The sequence below is a fragment of the Nipponia nippon genome, unplaced genomic scaffold (genome assembly GCF_047370975.1).
Source record: "Nipponia nippon isolate SJK-2023a ecotype South Korea unplaced genomic scaffold, ASM4737097v1 scaffold_10, whole genome shotgun sequence".
Classification (NCBI taxonomy): domain Eukaryota; kingdom Metazoa; phylum Chordata; class Aves; order Pelecaniformes; family Threskiornithidae; genus Nipponia; species Nipponia nippon.
This window is the reverse complement of record NW_028262291.1, coordinates 12361329-12385628: the sequence shown is the minus strand read 5'-3', so window position 1 is coordinate 12385628 and position 24300 is coordinate 12361329. Positions and strand designations below refer to the sequence as shown.

General features: G+C 40.5%; 2 protein-coding genes across 7 annotated transcripts in view; one reads left to right on the top strand and one right to left on the bottom strand.

Annotated features, from left to right (window-relative positions):
• SBF2 (SET binding factor 2) overlaps positions 1 to 15528 on the bottom strand; it is a 323859-nt gene extending 308331 nt beyond the window's left edge. For 3 of the 4 annotated variants that reach the window (XM_087745080.1, XM_087745103.1, XM_087745088.1), the window contains exons 1-2: positions 15390 to 15528; positions 14433 to 14505 (exon numbers count right to left, since the gene is read on the bottom strand). In XM_087745080.1, coding sequence (XP_087601206.1) covers positions 14433 to 14496 — 64 coding nt within the window. In that variant the 5' untranslated portion in view covers positions 14497 to 14505; positions 15390 to 15528. Of the gene's footprint in view, positions 1 to 14432; positions 14506 to 15389 lie in introns of those variants that run through there. The other variant, XM_087745093.1, reaches the window with a different exon arrangement.
• A 223-nt stretch (positions 15529 to 15751) lies between these two features.
• Positions 15752 to 24300, top strand: part of AMPD3 (adenosine monophosphate deaminase 3) — a 34457-nt gene continuing 25908 nt past the window's right edge. Inside the window, exons 1-4 of one of the 3 annotated variants that reach the window (XM_087745130.1) lie at positions 15752 to 15886; positions 19376 to 19601; positions 21661 to 21856; positions 22330 to 22495. In XM_087745130.1, the coding sequence (XP_087601256.1) occupies positions 19381 to 19601; positions 21661 to 21856; positions 22330 to 22495 (583 nt within the window). In that variant the 5' untranslated portion in view covers positions 15752 to 15886; positions 19376 to 19380. Of the gene's footprint in view, positions 15887 to 15965; positions 16449 to 19375; positions 19602 to 21660; positions 21857 to 22329; positions 22496 to 24300 lie in introns of those variants that run through there. The other 2 variants (XM_087745141.1, XM_087745119.1) reach the window with 2 other exon arrangements.

Sequence of the window (24300 nt, the reverse complement as noted above, 5' to 3'; positions counted from 1 at the left end):
ACTGCATTGCTTCATACAGAAGGGGTACTGCTCACCATCTCATGATGTGGTTTGTGTTATAAAGACAGCTAATTTTGGGGGGATAAGATGACTCAAGAGGCCTATTCTATTTTTATTTTTCATTACTTGTTTTTTTGTAATGTGTTCTCTCCTACAAATAGATACTTAACTGGATTTTGACCTACGTTTAGCATTCGTGGACCTTATTCCCTTTCCCTTCTCTGGTGAGATCAGATCAATGTTCTGCTGTGATTCGCGGAGCTACGTGGGTATGAAAGCAGTTTGAGAGAGAAGAGTTGTCTCACAGGAGCTGAAGGAAGGAAAATGCCCAAATCTCATTGAAACGCTATGAGAGCTAAGCCCCAGCCTTCGGTCCTGCTGTTCTTTTTTGTGTGTTTTATTCCTTCAGAAAGGAATTCGTGGCCCCTTGGTAGATGGGAAGCAGAAGGATACAGATATGAGCTCTACCTCACAAACTGATGATTACTGGATTTTGGAAAGACATGCAGAGAAAGGGTGACTCAATACCTACCTTGTTCTTATGCACTTTATATACGCACCCATTAGTTTTGCTTTAGTTGCTGTGATATATACTAACTATATAATAATGTTGTTCAATGCTTAAGTGAGCAGCTCACTAGTTTTTATGATAGAACACTTTGATATTAATCTAAAACCAGAGTACAAATCAGTAAACAATGTAAAATTCACAATCATTTTCACTTGCAGAAGTATTCACTGGAGAATAGAAACCAACATAAAACCCTTAGGCGGGACCTTCCCTAAGTGATTTTGCAGGGCAAAGGAAGAAAAAAAGCGCAGTATACAGAACAGTTCAAAACTTGCAGATCTATGACATGGATCCACATAGATCTTGGGGACATATTTTTGTGTAGAGTCCCTGCACCTGTGCACAGCACAGGGCCCTATGACTTGATTTGAGGAAGCCTGTATCTGAGGCATGTGATTTGCTCAGCAAATAACAATAGAGCTGCTATTTTTAAGAGAGATTTTCCCTATACTGAGGATGCTACAGGAGAATCTTAGCACTGGGCCTACCAGCGTTTCTGCAGGGCTGATGGAGGCTGCACTACTCTCCCACAGAGCTGGAATGATTAGTGGAAGGGATCACTGCTTCTGTTGGGCAAAAGAGTCACCAGATATCTAAGTCCTCTGTTCTACCCCCTCTGAGACTGTCTCTTTCCTTCACTATTCCCTCCAAATCATTATTTTTCTCGTCAAGGACTGAATCATGGCGCCCTGCCTGTGTCCTTGTTAAGATCTCAGCTAGAAAAATGCTTTTGCTTAAGAAAATAACATCATGGGAAAGGCCATGGCAACACAAACACTTGTTTTGCCAGAACACATTTATACTGGATGGGTGGGTAGTTCAGATGGCCATGAACACTTAATAAAGCTCATTTTTCTAGTAATTCCCCAAGGCACTTTCTTCAAAAAAACTATTATAGAGAGACAGGCATTTTAGTGGAAACTGCCAGACTTAAAACAAATACAATTACCTTCTTTTCACAGTTTTTTCCTGTCACCTTAGCAATCTAGGGAGGGCAATTTCTAGTCTAAATAAATTGGATCGTATTATGCCTTTTCAACACTTCAGTCTTTTCTAAGTTTTATTTTTGCATCCAAAATCCTAATAACAGCCTGTAACACATTTACATTCCTGCATTCTTGCCTCTGTTTTGTTGGGTACACAGTATTCCTTCTTCTTTTTTTCCTCTCTCCCTTCGGTAATATAATCATTCCGCATTTTTCCAGATTTGGACAAACAGAAATGTTTTCAGCCTCCAGCTAGTGTTTAAACAACAGCAAAAAAAGTGCCTCTGGCCTTCAGGCATGAATTTAAAACATTAAACCAAATGCAGAAAGAAGCAATATGAAATCTAGGATGAGGAAGTCAAAGCTGTCTAAGAAATTTCACGGATTCAGAGAATTTAAGGCCAGGACGAACCAATAGATCTCTTAGTTTGACTCCTGTTTGTGAAGGCCATTACATTTTACCCATTTATTACTATATTGAGATCCACAACTCTGTTCAGCTGATTGCTTCCAGAAAAGTGCAATGCTTTGAAGCGAGAACATCAAGAGGTAGAAAATCAACAACTTCCCTGACACTGATTAATCGTACACACTGTTAAAAAGCATGCCTAACCTCTCATTTGAATTTGCTGGCTTCACCTTACTGCTCTAAGTTCTCATTTTCCCCTCTTTCTACAATATTAAAGAGCCCTTATGTCCCTGATAACTTCACACAGAGAAATTATTTGTGAACTCGTCTACTCACCCATGGTCCATAGATCTGTTCAAACTGCACCAATATATGCTCCCCAAACTGCTGTCCTGGATTTCATTCTACTTGTAGCACTAAGGTTTTCTTAGTAGGCTACAGCATTACCTCTTCCATCAGCCTCCGTGGTACATACACTTCCTGGACACAGGTTCTCTGTTCCCCCTGCACAGAAATAGTCTCCAGTTTTCAGAATCCCAAGGGAATCCGAAGGCATTATCTGCAAAACTATACTTGGAATTACATTTCACACCTTAGGAAGTACCTAAGGTGGAAAGTATACACACTATAACACACGTTGCATGTATTTTTAAAACATTGCTGCTCTTCATTTGGATAACCCAAGAAATACAATGTGTATTTTCTTGACATATCCTAAATCACTTGTTACAAGTAGATACCATATCGTCTGGAGTTATCTAGAACCTTTCTCTGAAAGCCCCAGCCAGAGTCTCTCCTGTCCAGCTCACTTCCTCAGATCTCACTTCCTGCAGCTAACGCAGACCTCCTGTCCCATGTTTTCAGTTCCATCCTATATATAAAATCCTTCCATTTCTTTCTCTAGTACTTCTATGTGCTTGAGCCTTTTCCACTTTATAGACCCATTTATAGCACCCGGCTTTTTTGTTGTTGTTGTTGAAGTTTCATTCCCCTGCAGAAACATTTGGAGTAAAAGGTTCATCTAACCTCCTCGACTAATTGTTTTATCAAACTATAAGATTTAAAACAAAGGACTCCCTTTTATTCCTAATCTCAGACAGAAAGGCTTTCTTAGCAAATGTGGATACACATTCATACACAGGCATTAAAGACACACCTAAATGTTAAAAAACATGCAAAAGTTTCCATTACACAGATAACATTCCCTCAATTATCACAACTACAATTAATTACATTTTTTGATCAAGTTAATCTTTTATCAGCTCCTGAACTATGAAAATAAAAGAAGCAACACTTCTGTAAAATCACTTTAGCTCCTGATCCTGCAAGGATGTGCAAAACCTATGCATGAATTGTGTGGGAAGCTGACAGACTAGGGGCACAACACCTCAGCCAGTATCTCAGGGCAGGTCTGATAGAGGTGGCTCTGCTTCCCTATTCTGTCCTTATTGGCTCTTGTTGCACAGCATGGGTCCTTGTCATTTCACCTGCTTGACAGCTCGTGCCATACATGTGGAAACAACATGCTTTTCCTTCAATCTATCACAGTATTTAAGGCTGCTAGAAAGACAGAAGCGTCTGCCACAGGGAGGGAAACACAGAGCAAGTTGCTTTGTACTGTTCAAAACAGATAGAAAAACCATTTCTTTTAAAAGATACTTAGACTGAAATGTCACAGAGTCGGGCTTTGACATACTGTGAGTAAATGAAGTAAGTAATGAAAAGGCTGGCAGAACAAACATGGGCTTGCAATGGAGAAAATATCATCTTGGCATTGGGACCCAAGTGAGGGATGTGCAAAGTCGTTCTGCAGAGAAGGCCAAATTCCATGTTTAATGACTGCTTGTCTAAATTTAGGATTATATGATACACTTAATCTACAGTAAGATGCACGCTGACATTAGTGGGGTAGCGGCATTAAGATCAAGGGGATAAACTATCCCTTTGTACTGTGATAGCTAACTCAGGCTTACTACCACGATTGTTTCTCAGTTGAGGAAACATTCCCATCTTGACTTTCACTGTTATTTCTACACTTTGATGTTCTTCTTTACAGTTTTCCTTTTGCTGCTATTCATGCCCTTTCAGTCCCCTTTTCAGTCTTTTTCTTCCTTTCCTTTGGAGTTTTCCTCCCTGTAATAATTCCTCTTTCTTCTCATGCTTAATTCTAATTGCCTCCAATCAAAAAGTTTTGCTAAGCATTCCAAGTCATGCCATTGGATTTTAGAGTTAACTGTTCAAAGACAACTAACACCGTTCAGAATATTATTTCAAGTTGTCTATTTGTAGAGTCCTGAAGAAAATACTGCAAAAGTTTACAATGAGTTCATGTTTAGAATATTGTAATGGATTTTTTTGTCTCCAGGGAAAGTGATGGGTGTAACCACTGTAGCATAGGCTATTCCACAATAGCTCCTCTTCAATAACTAGTTGCAGCTTTTAGAATAGCTCAGAAATAGCTTATGCCATGAGAGCTGTATCAGTCAGTTTCCTCGTGTAGACAAAAGCTTTTGTAAACAGGATGGCTTGGCACATGATTTACTTTAACGTAAACTTAAATTCTGGAGAAACTGGATATATCATGGGTTTGTGCAGTACATCAGCTGGGGAAAATGGAAACACTCCACAGACACAGATAGGTCTTTTGTCTCTGTTTTCTGTGAACCACATTGTTGGCTCTTCTCTGTCCCTAATTGTTGTATTATGATCTTTCTGGCCTCCAGCTCTTTGTTCTAATGATTAAACAAGTAACATTTTTTTGAGGTCATAGTGATAATATGATAGTCCCTTTGAAGGGTTTCAGTAAACAGTAATGCATTGTGATATTATCAGAACCTTAATTTTGACTTTTGGCAATATTATCACTGAAGAAACTCTAACTGTTTTTAAAAACTTTAAATATATAGTGGGCAGAAGAGCCACCAATAATAAGCAAAATAGGTTTATAAAGCACAAGACTCACTCAGTTTCCTTTCTTGAACACACTGGGCAATTACTAAAAGGAGTACAGCTGCTAAGTAATTCCTTTGAAGGGCAGCATTCTTACTACATAGTCCCTCCTGTCTAAGATGGCCATCCCGAAGTAGCTTGCAAAATAACTAATATAATTCTTCCTCACTCTGAGATTCCTGGTACGCAACTGATTTTTAGTAGTTACTGTTGGCCATGTGGGATTCAACACTTGAGAATGATTGACTGCACCATTCTTAGGCACCTATGTGGAGACCAAAAGAAACCATTTTTTGGACACTGTTTGCTTCTTCTTACAGACTATAAAGAATCTTAGAATACCAGCTTAGATTTAGACAACTATCTTTCAAACATCTAAAGTTAGATCAGATAAGTTCCCATGCCCAAAGCCTGTCTTACCTTTGAATTACACATATGCTAGATTGCTAAATGGACACTAGGATTTGAATGAATCACTGCATGCTGCCTAAGAAAACCATACTATTAGACCAGACATGGACAGAAAAAAAAAAAAAAAAGAAAGAAAAAAAGGAGAATGATTATGGGACAATGACTTCTGGCATGGACCAGGGAAGAGATGGTTTGCCACAGAAACATCAGTGGCTCTTCCTGGTGTGACTCCTTTTGTCCTCTGTCCTGCATCTCCCATGGCAGCAGAAGCTGTTAGGTTGGCTCAGTCATGGTCCCAGCTCTGCTTTGACCCCAGTCTTTTCTCCATAGGGCAGCAAAATTCTGTTTTGCCTGTTTGTTGAATAGTCATTAGCTGATCTGCACTCACCTTCTTAGGTTCCGTTAGGAGAACAAAGCCAGCCCAACTATTTAGACAATAACTATAAAAATCACGTTTCTTCTTCTCTAGAAGTTACCCATAGAGGCAGAAAATGACAATGTGAATATGTAATAAGCGAAATGACTGTGGATGACAAATGTTGTGCAATTATATCCGAGCTCACCATCAGAAATTATGAGGAAAACATCAGTGTAAATTGTGTGCATGTCTGTTGTGTGCATGCATGCATGCTGATTACCAGGAAGGGAGATAACAGCCACTGAAGTTTGTTACAGCATTTTGAGGAAAAAAATAAGAAACCTGCAATGTGGCCTCTTCCCAGCTTTCCGACCAACTCGAGAGCACTGCATCAAGTTTGATATGCCAGGCTGTCAAAAAGACAGTTCACAGAAGGAAGGCTACACTACAGAAAACAACTGATTAAGTGTACACCCTGAAGCAGCGGGCAATGAAGCAGTGCAGGTATCTGAAGGGTTTGAATGCCAAGAAGAAATGAAAATGTATAACTAAAAATGGTAATATGAAAGTGGCTGAGGCTAAATATCAGAGAAAACTTTTTTACTAGTCTTGGATGTCTCTAGTGAAGTAATAGCAATCTGCACGTACCATTCTAACGCTGTTAATTCTAGCATCAATAACTGTACAGTTTGTAAGAAACAAGAACTGTCAGGGATTAATATGAAAGCCTATGAGCTGTTTTCCCTCTCTGACCGTTGATATCGCACCTAGATCTTGCTCTTGCATATAGAAGTCTGAAACACACAAAACTGTATATTTTTAATTTAAACACTAGGTGGCTCTGTTGGCTATTTTAAATACAGCATTTCCCAAGCCTGCACGAGTTTTGAAAAGGAGCACAATTCAGACAGATGTGCTCCATTAACAGTCGTTATGGACTATGTAACTTTTTCTAAGAAGAGCCTCTATTGTGAATGATCACAAGAAAACACAGATACTATTTAAAAAAAAAAAAAAAAAGAAAAAAGAATTGTCTTCAGCCTTTGACCAACTTGGAACTGATAGCCAGCACGAGGAGCAAAAAGGCATTGACTTTCAGCTTCTCCCCTCTGTTTTATCGAATTTTCAGTTAGTTGTGCCCATGGGATGCCTGTGTGGTGACTAAGGATGGGAAAATGAAGGCTATGGATTCTGGCCCCATGCATGGAGAAAATTGGCAAAAGTGGTTTTAAACTGTTGATACGCTCTTCCAATTCTTGAAGCACTCTGTGTCCTACTGGCACAAGAAAAACTCTCCTTTTTGTCTTGAGCTGGTTACAAGTAACTCAAGGCACCGCTAAGGCAGCTATGGATCCTTAAGTCATGTAAGCACCCCTTCCTTCCCACAATGCTGCAAAATGCTGAAAAATTGTTCTGAGGGATTATCCTTGGATTCCATTCTTCCAAAGTGATCATCCCAGAGCTGGCCGGACTGACTGGCAGTCAGATAGCTTCTTTTCAGAATAAGGGACCCAAAACAGCCTTAATTTTGGGGAAAACTGATTCCACATTTTCAATCAGCAAAATTAATGACTGATTTCATTTGGAACTGTGAAAACATTTTATATGTCTTTCAGAGGTGTTGCAGATGTACAATCCTTTCTTCTCTAGTCTTCAGCCACAGTTAGCATACTTCCTCATGTCAGAGAAGAAATGGATAAATTTTTTTCTTAGCAACCTTGCAACTATCACCCTGGACATGGCCGCAATAGTCACTCCTTTAAAACTTTTTTGTTCTTCCCTGGTGCACGATTTTCACCTGCAGAATTCATCACTGGAGTAGTCGTTGCAGAGTATTTTGGCAATTAAGAGCTATATTTTGTATGAACAGATTCAGTACATTATGAACTGTTAAAGCATATCTGGAAAAGCAAAGAGATATAATGTATGTGAAGTTTACTCTTGCTCTTTTACCAAATATCCAGTTTCAGTATGAGATTACTAAATGAATGTTTGCATACAGCAAATTTACCTTTCTCTATTGTTTTGGGGTAGCATATATATATATAATAGATTAAAATCTGTATTTCATTTATATGAAATAACAACACAATCTGAGTTTTGAAGAAAGACTAAATTGAATTGAAAAAAACAAAGTCGAAGAAATATCAATGTGATGGTCTCTTTTTAAATTATCTACTAATTTAAGTTCTAGATTCCTCTGATATTTCTGTTTTGTAAACAAAAGGTTGTCAAAATTCAGAAACTAATTACTAGGGAAGCCAGGCAATGAGTTTAACAGCTCTTTTTTTCTTCTACTTTTGCCTAGATCTGAGAAGACTGGCTGTTCCCCTACTCTCTACTTATGCCCACTGGATCGTACAGGAGATGACAGGTATAAGCCATTCAAACAGCTGACTAATCTAGCAGGTCACCTTTCATTTCATACTTTCTTTCATCTGCTCCAGTCTCTGTTGGCTACCTGAGTCTCAAAGAGATTTGTCCACGTTTGAGATCTGCCTGTGGAAATTACTTCTTTTCAGCTGCATGATCTAGCAGAGTGTTTGTTACGTACAGAGAATCTCCCCACAGATCCGTTGTCTTTCCATAGTCACACAACATACCTGAGTGTGGTAATCTATGGCACATTCCTTTGGCTCAATAGCGTATTGCTGTGACCTGTCTAAGCATCAGTTAAAGGATGTCTTTGCAGTATACTGGGAGCAGACGTGAGCTTACACTGGCTGTAGTCTTAACCAGCAAAAGCTAAGAGCTCAAAGAACTGTGCTATATCTGGTCATACAATTTTTGGATCAAAGCTGGCTCACATCCCCCTGGCTCACAGTGCACAATGAAGCTGTAGAACAAGCTCACTACCATAGGGTGTTGTGGACACCAAAATAGACGCGGGTAAAAATGGAACTGGACTCATTCTTGGAAGACATTCACTGACCAATGACAATCAGTTAGGATAGTCTAGATTCCACCCCCAGTTCATAAAGATTATAAAGCAATACAGGTGAGGCACAACAGGAAAATGATTGCTCTGTCTTTGACGCCATCTAACTGTCTACTAATGTTTCTGTTCGTACTGGATTTTCCTTATAGGGCTGGCCGGGCATTAGCAACAAATGAAAAAGGAAAGTGTATGGTTAAAAATGTGTAAGTAGAGAACCAGGGCAAAACCCTGAGCAGAGCACCCCGGTACACCAATCCTTCAATGTATCCACGGAATTCGAGGCCTTTCCAGGGAGAAAAAAAGGATAAAGGAAAAGCAGAAAAAACCCAACATAAAGCCAACCAATCAACAAAAAAACCCCAAACAAACCACACAAACTGCCCCCCCCCCAACTTATCAGGGGCACTAAATCAAAAAAGGAAAGGTATGTAAGAGTTGCAGGATCAAACATTAGTATAGAGGGAATTGAGTGAGGCATCAAACACAGAAGCCCTGGCAGCATCTACTACTCCATGAAAGTATCCCAAGTGTATACCACTTGACGATGCTCTGCCTGCGCACAAGAGGACAAGGGAACAGAAACAGGCCCCACCGTGTCTGGGATCTCTCCTAACTTCTGCTAGAGACAGAGTACTGAGCTATGGGGCTCTTTTGTCTAGCCCTGATGGCACTGAAGTGACTTGGAAATCTATCTTTGCACACAGACTTCGGAATCAGGTCCTCTGGTTGTGGCAGCAGCTGAAATATAAAGCTTGAGATACACAGAACTTGATTTCCCTTTGTCCATATTGGATTACATTCACTCTGTGCAATAACTATGAATCAGTAAAGTCTTTCTTAGACCCCCAGAAAAGGGCACAAATATGACTTAGGTATGTGTGCTGTTTTTTTGAATAGAGGGCATTTCCTCCAGGTTAAGGAAGCGATGGGAGTTTCACTAAATTGCCTGAGTGAAAAGTACCACAGCAGCAAACAAGTCACGAAGTCACTTTGGAACCAGAGAGAGATACATCTCTAATAATGCAAACACCGCTTTCCCCTCCTTTTAATTTATACGTGCTAATGGCACAAATAAAGAAGTCTCCGATAGGAACGAATGGTTATGCAAGGTGAAATCTGCATTCCTTGCATAACTGCTGTTTCCATAACACAGCCGCAGGGAAGGCGGAGAGCTGCTGCTGCGGCCCGGCGCAGCCGGTGGTGCCACAGACCTCGGCCCTGCTCAGGCGCAAGAGAGTAGTGGAACGCAGGGCACATTGTGGTGTTTGATAGTGGCAGGCTAGCGTTGCCCTCTTGGTGAACCACAGTTACAAAAAATAAAATATGTTATTTTCCCATTGTCTATAGGGTAGAAAAAAATTATGGAAAATGTCACAAGCTGTAGATTCCCATACCTAATATTTTAGATGAGCTTTATGGAAAGAAGACAGGGGCTTTCTAAGCCATTTTGCATATAAGCATAGGCCTAGGTATTGCATTTTTTACTCAGGCAGGTTGGATAAAAATAATAAAGCAATTTTTCCCAAGCTGAAAGTTTAAGTTTCTACATGAAAATACGAACATTTTGGGTTGGATTTCTTGCCAACTATGCTTGCTTAGCACTACATAAGCAATATAGAGAAAGTTTACTTGGGTTGTAAATGGCCACTAGGAACCCCTGCGCACAAATGAACTCCTGGCTTTGGAGGTTGCAGAGTTTCACTCACACTTGTAAAAGGAGACACTTGGAAAATACACTTGTAAAACAAAAAGAAGATGCAGGATATTCTGGGGACAGGGAAGACTACAGTTCAGCAAAACCTAGCCCAGAGTTCATTTAAGGCTACATAACGTTTGTGTAAGGTTATGTCTAAACTGTATCTTGCGTTTCCCAGTTTCTGGGCAGTTATGTGCTCCATCTGCATCACACAGATATCTGTTATTTGGGAATGAAACTTCTGACTTGAGGCCCAAATAATCCAGATGCAAACCCTTGTCACAGGTCATCACAAACACCTTAATGGTCATCTAACAGTAATACAAATGCAGAACTGAGTATCACTTAACAGAACTATTTGTCTTTCCACTGCAAACATAATATGTAAACCAATTCTAAACATACAGTTTAGATTCCAGTACTGATTTTTGTAGAAATCAAATAATTCAGAATATTCTTTATTTTAGGGGTTTCCAAAGTAGACCACAGAGTTCCCCTCTGTGAGCTGTAATTACACTGTTTCGTTATTTATCATGCACAGGCAGTGTCTAATTTATTAGACTGTTGCTTGCTGAATATTTTATTTTCTGTCCATTCTAAGCAAATAAAATTCCTCTTAAAACACAGATAAGTAAAACAGCATTGTACATCAGAGTGGTGGTTAAAAAGTATTTCATCTGCATATCACATAACAAATGTGAAAAGTAACTTTCAGAAAATTCTCCTTTCTATAAATCAGATTAAAGGTCTTTCAGCTCCACATACAGGTTTGTCTAATACAGTCAGATCTCTCCTTCTTAGAACAGTTCCAGAATTTCAGATTAATTATGTATAATGTCAAAGCAAGGCAGTCTTCCATCAAGGGTAAATACTTGCAAAGTCCAAGCTAAGTAGGTTTGAGATAAACTGGTTTTAAACTAGCATTTTTACATGGCTGTTGTGACAAAGCAAAGTAGTTAGTAGATGCCAGCAAAGAATTTTCCAACTGGCTGGAAAGAAAGCTTTCCAAATATCTGAATGACAGCTTACAATTCCAAACACACCAAAGCGTCCCATCTTGCTTGTAAACCTTTCTTGTGCAACAAAGTATTACAGTATATTCCATTTATAAACTCATGGAAAACTTCTGTTATTTCAGATTCAGATTATTAGGACTGTACAGATACTTTCCTAGTTTATTTTTAAAGCAGTGACTGAACAGTCACATCCTTTTGTATTTTCTACAGCTCCCACTTCCATTTCAGTTTTTAAACAACCAGATTTATATTTGCATACTATATATATTTTATAATACTATACTACAGGACAATTATAATTGCAGGTATCCTTTCAGAAAGGAGAACGTCATTTGACTGAAAAAAACAAGAAACAGAATTCCAAACCTACTATCAGTTCTAACGTCAGTGCAAGCCATTTTCAAAACGTTTTGCATTCTATATAAGCACAGTCCCATCTTGTATGTACATATTCCAAACACCACAAACTATCCAAGATGGAGTTTACAAAAAATTGGCCTAATCAAAGTTTCTCCTCCTTGTTGCCCCTCTCACATACTTTCTGGAATGGCCTTGAGCAGTCTCCAAAACATAGAAAATTTGCTGCTTATATTCAGAGTAGGAACCAAACTTTTAGATTTACAAACTCTAGTTTAACTCAATACTGAGAAAGACCCAGTCATCTGTATTGAGTTCTTAACTGGGTCTAATTCAAATACAGGACTGAATACTCATATGCCCAATTAATTTCTACAAGTTTTTTGAAAAGCAGTGGATAAGAAAGATGATGCTTTTTCATTTGCTGACTTTATAAAACAGACAGATATGATTTGCTTTGTATCATTTAAATCACTCAGTGGAATAATTTTCTTCCTTTTTGAACGATTACAATTTTCACCTATTGTTTTGTTTACAAAGTTGAATCATTCTTCCTTTCTAGTAGAGAATATTTGATAATGTGATTCAACTACATTTCAGATTTGGCACAAATCTCCCCTCCAGCTTTTGGAGATCACTTTATTTAACCATTTTTTTTTGCTGTTGGAATGTCAGTTACTTTTCAACAAGTAAATGCATGTGTGCCACCACATCATTAACTGAACGGATTGAAGATCAGAAAAGCAAGCACTAGGTCTAATATTGCTTGGATGCCACTAATGGGTGTGTTATAGATTGAAATATTTCATTTGATCTATTCATTGTTTTGTAGTTATGAATATCACAGTAGTTATGAATATCACAGTCAGTAATATGAATCTATTTAAAAAAATGAATTAAAAATCCATTAGCTTTTAAGCCACTGTTCAAATGAAAGCAGTACGTTATAACAACTGAAACAACTTCAAGTGAGAATGACAGACCATTTCCTAATTTTTATGAATATGCATTCCAGCTTTAATCACCTCCCAGACAAGATCTGTCTGTTTCTAAAAATAAGTATTAATAATACATATGTATATGTAGGGTGTTTATTTTATTCCATTCCTCAGTAGATGTTAACATGCAAGCAAATCTTTAAAACTTCTATTGCATTTCCTTTTGTTAAAATAGACTGACTGTGAAAGAGCAGGCCAAATACCATGTACACTGGAATAATCATGAATTTACTACTGCCACCAAAAGAATAATCTCTAAAGTAGGGCTTAAAGCAAGTTGAAGGCATAATAGAAATACAGAATTTAAAAAATAATACAGAGAAATGTAATCAGTTGTAACTTTGTAGTAAAAGGAAGGGGATAACTTTTTTTTGTATAAGATTAAAAAGATAAAAAGAAATACATTTTTACACAGTGCAAAATTTACCTGAGAGAACTACTGCTTGCTACACGAAGAAGTGAACCAAAACCCAGATGACTTCAGAAAGTACTGACATTTTACAATAGGAATCAGATCATTTAAAATAACCCTGGAGACACTTGCAGTACTTTCAATACGGCATATCAAAGTATAAGCTACACACAAACTGGACTGGCAGAAAGCCTCCTTCATGGTCCAGATGGCAAGTGTTTAACAAGGTGTTGACTGACATCACTGGGGTGTTCTAAGTCTGGATGCAAAGCTTAATGCTTTATGTTTTGCAGGCGCTAATGGAAGGGTACAACAACTTCTACTGTTGAAAATATGCTATTTTATTGTTGTCAGCTTAGTGTTACTTCCATTTCCCAAAGATACATGTGAATTGTTCATTATAAGAGCAGAGATGGGACATGAAGCTGGACTCACTAGTCAAACGCATGTTCTGAACACAGTTTACAAAATAACTGATCATAGTAATTGCTTCTGCAAAACGTGAGAGGACTTGAAGTATTTTTTTGTTAATTTATTACCATTACCCTATTCTTACAATCCATCCTGATGTTATTACAGATCTTGCAATAGTATTTTCTTAATGCTTTAATTACTATAGATGCGTTTACTAAGTTATGATCTCAGTTTGCCTTTAAAGGTTTCCAACTAGTTATAAAAGGAAAGCTCATTTAAATAGTCATGGTCACCTAGAACAAGTGTCCTACGTCCTTATGCATTTGCACTTCAGTGCTCATAGAACCTTTTTTCTTTGTTAAGGTCTCCCTTCTGTGTGAATTCTCTGGCCTTCATAGAATGTGAATTCACACTGCAACCTTTTTTTCACTTGGGGCATACAGAGCTGCCTGTTTCCATGAAAGAAAACTGTAAAAACTCAGTTATCTTTGAGACCGTTATTTCTTCACTGCAGTTGGTAGAAAGCCAGCAACAGCACAAGAGGGAACTCTTCCAGGCTTTTGTGTCCCATGGTTAGAAGTGAGACTAAATCAAGTGTGGAGGCAAGACCCATTTGCTAAGCTGAGAAGAGGAATCCAGGAAGCCATGCGATACCTGAGTCCACCAGGCAGGGCACAATTATGATTAGAGGGCCACTAAGCAGCGCAAACTGCCAGGCAAACCCTGGGATGGGAAGCAGGCAAGTTTGGGCACGTTCAGGCAGGTGGCTGGGAGAAGGACATGGGGAATAGGAGAATGGAAGCGGGAGTAACAGATCAGCAATCAACGGGTGTACTGAATGGCCAGCAGCAACAGGTGTCCTTTACTCATATATCATGTGGGCAGGGCAACCGTGAGTCAGACTTACAGACACTTACAGTATGTAGTTTCCTGGGTGCCAGATGGCTTGTCTGGGTGTAGCCTGGCAGCTGATGAAGACATTCAGAGTTACTGTGGGAGAAACATGCACATGCAACATAAGCCTTTTTTCCAAGCTAAGAAACGATGTCTATTTTTTTTAGTAGTACTAGTATTATTTTTAAATAAATTCTTTTTTTTTATGATTTTGGATGGCTGACTCATTTTCAAACGCTTTGGATTGGCACATGTGGACATAATTCTAAGGTTTTTTATTTGCACATGAAGGTGATTGTGTTGATACTAGTATAAGAGTCAAAATATCTGGTCTTTGCAACTCAGACTTTGCAAACTTTTACAACTCTTCTTTGCGACTCAAACTTTGTATGGTCACCTACTTTCTTTTCACTTCCATTTCTTCACCAGCTGTGTGAAGTACAGGAATTTCTGAAGCCAAAAACCCCTGAGGTTTATGAATGGAGCATTTCTTTGTTTACCAAGTTGGGAGGACATAGGTGGGACAGCACACTTGCCACAGAACTACCTGATCCCTCACGTTTTGGGAGATCTACCTTTATCCTGCTTGTCTTTCTACACAGAGGGCCTTATTCTTCAGTCGCTACATTCCCAGTACTTCCCTGCACTGTAAAGATACTTTTATATTTAAGTGTCTTCAGATTAGACTCCAAGTATTGTAACCCACACTTACCATAAACATCCCTAAACCTTTCAGCTTCAGACCCTGGAATCTCTCAAAATAAGGTCAAATTATTTTACATATTAAGATCCTCATTCCTGCTGAGTCATGCTTGTTTTGACCTTTAGTTATTTGTCTTGGGCTCTTTACCCAGTAAGTTTGTTTTGTTTTGTTTTGTTTTGTTTTTAATATACACAAGCACCTGAACCGTGTCACTACACTGAAGGACGGACACTGTTGAAAACACTTCTGATAAGAGATACGCCGCGAGCAAACTTACTTATCAGGTGTCATCTTTGCACCAGCCTCACGACGTTCTGGTCTCGAACCAAAGTTTTCTACATTAAAGCGCTTTTTGAGGAGGAGTTTTGAAATAAGCGCTTGCGAAGGCGGCACTCACGGAGCTCGCCGCGCCGGCCACCCCGCAGCTGAGGCGAGCTGAGGCGGGCTGAGGCGGGCCGGGGCCGGGCCGGGGCGGCGCGGCGCGCCCCGGCAGCTCCCTCCCACGCCGGCGAGGAGACATGTGACAGCGCCAGTTCTGTCTTGAAGCCTCCGAAGGGGAAGGGGCCGCCGGCGCGGAGGAGGCAGGCTTCCCTCGGATCCTCCGGCTCCCACTGAGGCCACGGCCCCGCGGGGGAGGCGCCGTCCCTGCCCCCGCCACTCCCGTCGTCGCAGGTGCAGCCGCGGGACGAGCGGCGCCGGACGGTACCCGGAGCGGCTGTCCTCCTCCCGAGGGGAACAACCCCCGCCGCCCCGAGCGGGAGTCTCCTCAGAAAGGTACGGACAGGGCGCGCGCCCCTCCTCGCCTCGCCCCGCCCCGCCCCGTCAGGGCGACCGTTAACGGCGCCCCGCGCCTGGGCGGGGCGGGGCAGCCCCCCCTCGCCCCGCCGGACCCGCGGGCGGGCAGGCGGGGGTCGCTTCTGCAGCTGGGGCCTCGCCCGGCAGGAGGCCGCGCCCGCCGCCCCCCGCCTCAGCGCCCTCCTTCCGCCTGCCCCCGGCTCCACCTGCTGCGGAGCCGCCCCGGGCCGCAATGCTGCCGCCCAGGAGGCAGCTGGCCGACCCGGCGGGGCCGGGGGCGCGGCGAGGGGGTTCCTCCGCCCGGGGGCCGCGGCGGCCATAAAGGGCCGGGGAAGGGGCGGCGCGGCACTGCGGTACCGGGGCGGCCGGCCGGCGGGTGAATGCGGCAGAGAGGAGCGGCGGCATCTGGCGGGAGCGGCTCCTCCCCCCCGCCTCCTCCGCCAGCGGCCTCTGACAGAGCCTTCGCAGCCGGCGGGAGCGCCGGTGGCGGGGCCTGGCCCTGCCCTGCCCTGCCCCAGCATGGCTTTCCCCGGGGCTCTAGGTAAGTCCCGAGGCAGGAGGCAGCGCCGTGCCGGGCTGGCCCGGCCCGGGGTGGTGGTGACCTTGGCTGCCGCCCCGGCGGGAACCGACCCTGGACGGCCGTGTCCGGGGCTCCTGCGGCGGGAGCGCCCGCGGGCCGGGCCCCGCGCCCGGCCCTTCCCTGTCCCACCTGCTCCCGGCGGCGGGATGCGGCTCCCCGCGCTGCCGGCTGACCGGCGGCCGTGGGGCTCTGGAGGCGGCGGCGGCGGCGTTGTTGCTGTTTTCGTGGCGTGTGCTCATTCCTTATTCAAGCCCGTTAAATTCCTAATCAATATTTGCTTTTTAAATAATCATTCCATCATTTTCTTATGCAGCATGTTTCGAGAGAAATAGCTTTTGTTTCTTCCACAAAGGTGTAGAACTAAAGAGCAACCAAAGCAGCCTTTCTGTGAGAGAGAATTATTTAGGAAAAGAGCGTTTGCTGGTTGCTGAATGGCATTCATACTTCCTCCCCATCCCATTAAGATGTCTAGTTGTTGCTCTCCCAGTCACTCACCTTGGGTAAAGGACAGCACTTCTATAGGAGGATACTGGATACAAGATTCTCATCCCTCTTCCAGTTCGGGATGGCACAGCTTGCATGAGTATTGCATGAAGTGCCTCACGACTATTTTAGGTTTATTAAACTCATTTTAGTGACATAACCTAGCAGTGATGTGGGTGAACCTACCTTTCAAAATGTTTTGTGTCTTAGTCTCTCATTTGCTTGAGTGGAGAACATGAGATCAGGTTCTGTAAGAAAGAAAAAAACCAAACCTTGGTCTCAGTAGAGGATCGTACTTGTATATATACATTCTGACTTTTCACTATCTTACTGTAATGATTTAAAATACAGTATGGTTTCTCATGCAATATAGTTCCTACTACATTTCTGTTTCTGATAACAGTTCTCTAAGAAAAAGTTCGTTTATATTGGGAAAACGCTCAGCCAATGATAAACATACAACCAATTGATTTTTCCTGTCCTAGTCAGCTAGTACTGAAAATACTTTAATTGCTGATTTAGCAGCAGAAGAAACATTTTTATTCCAGACTTTATTATTGTTGCTAGCACTCTTACTGTAGTCCAGTAACTATAAAGACTGGTTTTGCCTGCTTGAAGTGGCCCAAAAGGCCCTTGTTGCTGGCAACTGCGTGTGTGGCAGTTACTGTTGCTGACAACTGTGTTCATTGAGGTCAGTGGAAAGACTCCCATGACTTCATTGAGCTTTGAAATTGAGAAACCTAATCTAAGTTTGGATGCTTCTAAGACATCGTAGTGCATTGTCATCGAATCATTCAGCTAAACGTGTATGTATTTTTGTATTTCTTCTATAGTTATACTTGATTTTATGAAGACTTAATGCTAATTGCAAAGCAAATATTCTCCAGGCAGAAAAACTGCAGGGAGTCAGATCTATAGTTCTTTAAAACTAGTGACGTTTTTCCACTGGGCTGTGAATTGGTTCTTACAAAATAAGAATGTGAAATAATGTAGGTGATCACTAAATTGCCATGTTATGGGTCAATATATCTCTCATCACCTTTTCATACTATATTTGCTTTTAGCATAAAAGCAAAAGTGTTCTCAAAGCAACTGTGAAAACAGGTGGACGTTAATTAGAATCTTTTAGGCTGAAAACAACAGGATCACATATCAAAAGGATCACATATCAACATGTGAAACTTGCAGCATGCCTACAGAAATACTGTAATGAAGGCCCTGATAAGTTATGCCTGGAGTGATTAAAAACTGCCATGCTCCATGATGACTTTCAGCATACATTGTTATTTAAATGAATGCCATCTTATAAAATGTTTGCATTTTTGTAACCAAAAAGGATTCTGAAATGCCAGTTTTGGACCTAGGCTTCACATTCCGGCAGTGCTTGGATCCATTTGTTGTGACATGTTCATTGCTATTTTTAACTTATGTAATAAGAATTTAATCTTATTTGTTACAAACTCCATCATACTGAAGGCATTCAAAAAGCTTTATAGTACATAATAAATAATGCTGGTCAGTAGCTTACAAGCACTGTATTTTTTTCCCCTCCAGAATGCTACCAGATATGTCAAAATTCATGTTTTGGATTGTATGAGAATGAAATATAAATAAAGCCAAGAAACTACAGAAGAAACCCTAAAGATGGTATTTTCTGTAGTGCTGCTATAACAAAATAGAAATATTTTGTGATGAAAGGCTACTTAAATAAAAATTTAAAATAGGAAACACTTTTTCAAAAAATAATATTTAAATGCCAAGTAGACATTAAAGTCTGTATCATATCTGCTTCCCACATACAATTCAAAAGCAGGATATGAACTACTGAAAACAAATGGGAAAAAAAAAAGTCACTGAGTTAACTACACCATGTTTGTTCCTGTTGTGCACCCATTTTATTTCACAGCAGCTCCATGACTTTCTTATTTGTGGAAAGGATGGGGCGAGGTAGAAATGTACAACCTTCTTTTCTAACTTGCTTGTGGTGTTGATTTGAAGTTAGTGAGTGGGGAAGAAGGCAGGCAACTGAGTGAATGTGATTTCCAGGTTCAGTGCAGGTACATGCAGCTAAGTATAGATTATATCGCATATAGTAGTCTATCTGATTATGCAAGTAAGTGGAATCTACTGGTAAATCTGTACACACGTATCTTAGGAATTTTCATGGGTATGCCAGGAAGTTCCTGATTCACAAATTGGTATGGGTCCCCAAGTAAAGATGCTCAGGGGATACCTGTGGTTCTTGTGTAATGCGTACTGGTTTAAATTCTGTGTAGGTGTTGTACTTCATTCTGCTTTTGCTCTAAGCTCTTAATTTTGGTAGGTGTACTACAAAATAAACCCAGTCTCTTGCATATCTTTGTTCTTCTTGTACTTATAACTTTGTCAACTGTCTTCCTTGTTAGCCGAGATGCCCAGACAGTTTCCAAAGCTGAACATCTCTGAGGTTGATGAGCATGTGCGCCTTCTAGCAGAGAAGGTATTTGCTAAAGTTCTTCGAGAAGAAGACAGCAAAGATGCCTTGTCGCTATTCACTGTGCCCGAAGACTGCCCTATTGGGCAGAAAGAGGCCAAGGAAAGGGAACTGCAGAAGGAACTGGCAGAACAACAGTCTGTGGAAACAGCTAAAAGGTTTGTTCAGTAGTTGCTTTCTTAGAGGAAAATAGTTCTTTAAATGAGTTTGAGTTAATATTGCAATATCTGGTAAATAACATTCTGCCTCTTATACTTCAGAAGAAAGGTCAACAGCAGGTACAAAGGGCACCTGTGTGATGTCCTGCTGTACTGTGCAGAAGGTGTGGGGATGGGCCCTAGGGAGCTTGGATTGATGAGGTGGTCTTATCTGTGTTTCCAGCAATAGCATAGATGTTGTTTATGCAAGTTTAACAAACAGTATAGCTGGGTAGAAGTGGACAAAACCTGAAGACTCTTTAATGTAAACAGAGTCAGAAAAGGAAACACTTCCCCCCCCCCCCCGCCCCGCCCCGCCCTTTATTCTGCTTTCATTCAGAGAAACAGAAAATTTTAACACAGAGAAAATGACAGTGGTATGATACTTCTTTTAGTCTCTGTAAAAATAGATGAAAGCCAAGACTTGACATTTAACATCAAGGGAGAAGCTGAAAAGTGGTATTGGCATAATGAGGTTATTCGTAGGTTTCCTTAACTCACAGAGATAAAATCTAACCACTGTCATCCATAAAAGCACACATTTTGTGTTTTTCCTCAAAAAAAGAAAGCACAGTCCACCTTTGGTTTACCCATGAATCTAATGAAGCCAAAATTGATTTGGTTTATGATTTTCTTCTGTCAGAGAGGTAGCCTTACCCTGATATTAGGCTGTTCCAGTATCTTAACTTCAGTGGACTGGCTAGACTGTTTCCTGGAGTCATGTGAGCTCAGCAGCAGTCTGACACCAAATGGCTCGGATGTGTACAGGCCCTTCAAAAAGCAGGCAAACAAGGAAGCCTTTGAAAGTGATAGCTAAACCCATGTACCCAGTTAGCTGCAGACAATCAGTTGGGAAACACTTGGCATCATATTCCTGGAACAGAAGGGAGAAGAGTCAATTTAGTTAAATTAAGATATGACACACTGATGATACAGGCTGAGACTTTTTGTTTTGAATTGTGTAAGTGGGTTTCCCAGTTGGCATGTTCATAGACACAAACAAGCACAGAAGGAAAAACTAGATGTTTTCATTCAAACAACTATGTGGTATATCTTTGCTCCTGACCTAGTAAGTTTCACTTTTAATTTGGGAAATTGTCTTATAGACATATGTTCTGTCAAACTGTACCTCAAGTTTTGCACAAGTTTAACTGTGGGAAGTGGGATAATATAAGTATGTTGTTTACATGTGGGAACAGAACAAGTATTCATCCCTGTCTTACAGGACTGAAGTGTACTTCAAGGACAGTTATATGAGTAAAACTTGTGTTGTTTTCAGTTGCGGTTGATCCAACACTGCCTTTCAGGAATTTCATACTGATTTCAAAGGTGGCTACAAGTACTTAAGAGAGGATGGAATTTGGTCATAGGGTATTAATTGTACCAGCACTGCATGCTCTTATTCTTCAGAATGTCACTGAAGTAATATGCAGCTTCCAGAGAGTATTGCAGTATTCCTTTTTCTTTGTTAGTGGTTCTTACTAACATTTTAAGGCTTTGGCATCTAGTTTATAAAAATTTTTATATCCTGCATGTTTTGGGAAGAATGAAAAGTGTGTGTAATAGCCTGATAACTTACAGCAACTTACTGTACATAACATTCACTTGTTTCTGTCTGATACTTTGTCAATTCTGATGCTATCAGTCTCTAAGAATCAGCTCCTACTAAAGTAAGCACACTGATCACATTTTCCTTCTGTACAGTGACTTGCTGAAACTGAATTTGTATAAAGTGAAACAAAACAAACCTTAGGGCATCTTACAGTGATTGTAAATAAATTATGGCATATTGTATTCCTGTGGAGGGTAGGTGCAATTGTGTGTAGTATATATCATGTGAAATGTCCATAGGAAAAAAGCTAAAAGCACAAATATTTTGTGACCAACATTTTTCCTGTGGTATGAGAGATTCCATTTGTAAAATTTCTTAGGCGGTGATTTCTTTGCTGTAATCAGTTTTCCCGTGTATTTAATGTTTTACACCATGGCTTATTTTATGCTTTATACCATGAATTCACAGGAAGAAAAGTTTCAAGATGATTCGATCCCAGTCTTTGTCATTACAAATTCCATCTCAGGAATGGAAAGCCCCGTCGGCCAATCCTGTTCTGTCTCCTGCAACGCCAGTTCTTCCAAGTGCTTTTCTGCCAGTCCAAGTGCCATATGATGTACCAGAGTTTCAGAGAGTTTCAATTAGTGGGGACTACTGTGCAGGGGTAAGAAACCATTTTTTTTTCCCTTTCTGTATCTGGGGGGGAGGGAATCCCAAACCACAAGCAGCACAAGCAGCTATTGTATATAAAGTGTGAAATGCCAGTATATTATGGCTCTCTGCATCAAACTGTAAATTGCTTTGTGAACACATTGATTTGTAAAACAGTTAAAATCAAGGTCAGGTCGTTTTATACTTCTTATCATAAAAACTAAATCAAATAGATAAAAACATAATCAGGCATTAAATAAATGGGCAATATATGGTAGGAGAAAAAAACTTGTGTGTGTTTTGCACATTGTATTTGGACTCTGCTTCTGTCACTGGCTTCCTGAGACCTTGGGTAAGATCCTTATGGTCCAGCCACGTACACTTACATTGCTGGAAATTCAGTTGCCTTGTTACCAGCGTGGATTCAGTTTGTTGCTAAAACTGCTGTTTTATTTTCGTCAGTATATATCCAGGCTTTCCTTTCAGGTTACAGTAGATGATTATGAACAAGCTGCCAAGAGCCTGGTGAAAGCTCTTCTCATTCGAGAAAAGTATTCACGTCTTGCCTACCATCGCTTCCCAAGAACAACATCTCAGTATTTGTGTAGCATGCAAGATGAAAAATGGAAGGTTGAAGATGAAGTGTATCCAGGTGAATATCCTTGTTCTTATTAAAATATACAATTAAACCCATGCACTGCTGTAGTAAAAGTAAGTTGGATTTCTGTCATTATCTCTCTGAGTGTCTTTGCCACTGCAATTTATTCTGTTAGTAAGTGGTGGAGAATCACTGATGGACCTAACCATAAATTCTGTGTCGAATCTGAAACTTTGAAGCTGTCAAAAGCTGAAAAAACATACTAGATGCTCATTGATTACTTTTTTTCTTTTGCAGCAAATGGGATGGTAAGTAGTACACTTGTGTTCCTCCAGGAAAAGATATATGGATATGGTTTAAAGCGAAAAGTCATTCCTCCTGATCTTGGCATGGTGAAATAAAAGGGATTATGATCTCATCTACATTGTAAATTGAAGCACTATACAGACATACCAGTTAGCAAGCCCCGAGTCAGTAATTTCACAGGCATGGTACACTTACCAGGTCAAGACTGGAAGGTGTATAGTCATATTTGTCAGGCATTCTGCCTGGGTTAATAAACTCTGATCTCTCAACAAGGCTTATTAGGTTGAACGTATTCCCCGCTATATATGTCATAAATGATATTTGTCACTCTAAGTGGGTTGTGTCTTGAAAGCTTTGCTTGTGCATTAAACTGTTAGCACTGCTCGTTTTTTGGATTAGCCTGTGAGGAGCAACTTCTGGTCTGTACAGATGTGCCCATATTGTTGGCAATGTGTTCTCAGCCATAAAGTGACATTTTAAATCAATTACCCTCTAGCTCAGTGGTTGAAAGAGGGTGAATTAACATGTTTTCAAGCGCTTGTTATACAGAAAGAGTGTAAAGAGGACAGTATACTGAATATTCAAGACAGGAAAGATATTTTGGAACAGTTGCCAGGGAGATATTTCCAAGCTATTATTAGGTTAATAGCTTTTTTACAGTTATGGTTTTAAACTTAAAACATAAACAATAAAATCTCATTACACAATGTCTTAATTAGCACAAGTTTGAGCTGGATAGTTATGAATATTAGAGATAAAAATGGTATCAGTTTATAACATACATTCAGGTGCTCGAGGTGAATAAAAGGACTGGTTAATTACTTTTCTGTCTTGGCTTAACTGAACAGGTAAAAGAAGAAATCTCAGTGATAAGACTGAGCCCAAGAATGTAGTTCAGTTGACATAAATGTAGTCGAGACACTTATTTTATGCTAGTTGCCTTAGTAAGATATTGTAAAAGAAGCAATGAACATTCACTAGCATGAGTGATAACATTTGAGTGTTCACATAAGCTGGATCTCCCAGAAGTATGTGTGTTTACCTGATTCTCAGAAAAAAGATTGTAACTGTGTAAAGGGATTACAAAACTACTGAACAAATCGCAACTGTGCTTCTGGTACTTTCTGATTTTGGTCACAATCAGAAGGCCAAGGGGAAGACTAGAGTTGTGTTGAACTGTCTCTGGCTTCTGTGTTTCTTGGTTCTGTTCAAAAGCAATTAAACATAAAAATAAGGAGTTTTAAAACAAACAAACAAACCACCAAAACACAAACAAACAAAAGAAACCCACAAATGAAAAAAGCCCAATCAAAACACAAAACCCAACCAAACCCCCCCCCAAAAACCTGCAAACCAAACACTGCCTTGGTCAGAATGAGAAACACTGAGTCTTAGATATTTCCTGCTCTGCCATGAGGAAAGTATGTTCTCTCATGGTTGAGAGAAAGAGGAAACAGTCCTAGTATGTATGCACTAGTCTAGCTCATTGGGTTGTGGGAAGGGCAGAGGTGAAGAAGTAAGGCACAGCCTGTTGTGTTCTGACGTTTCAATAT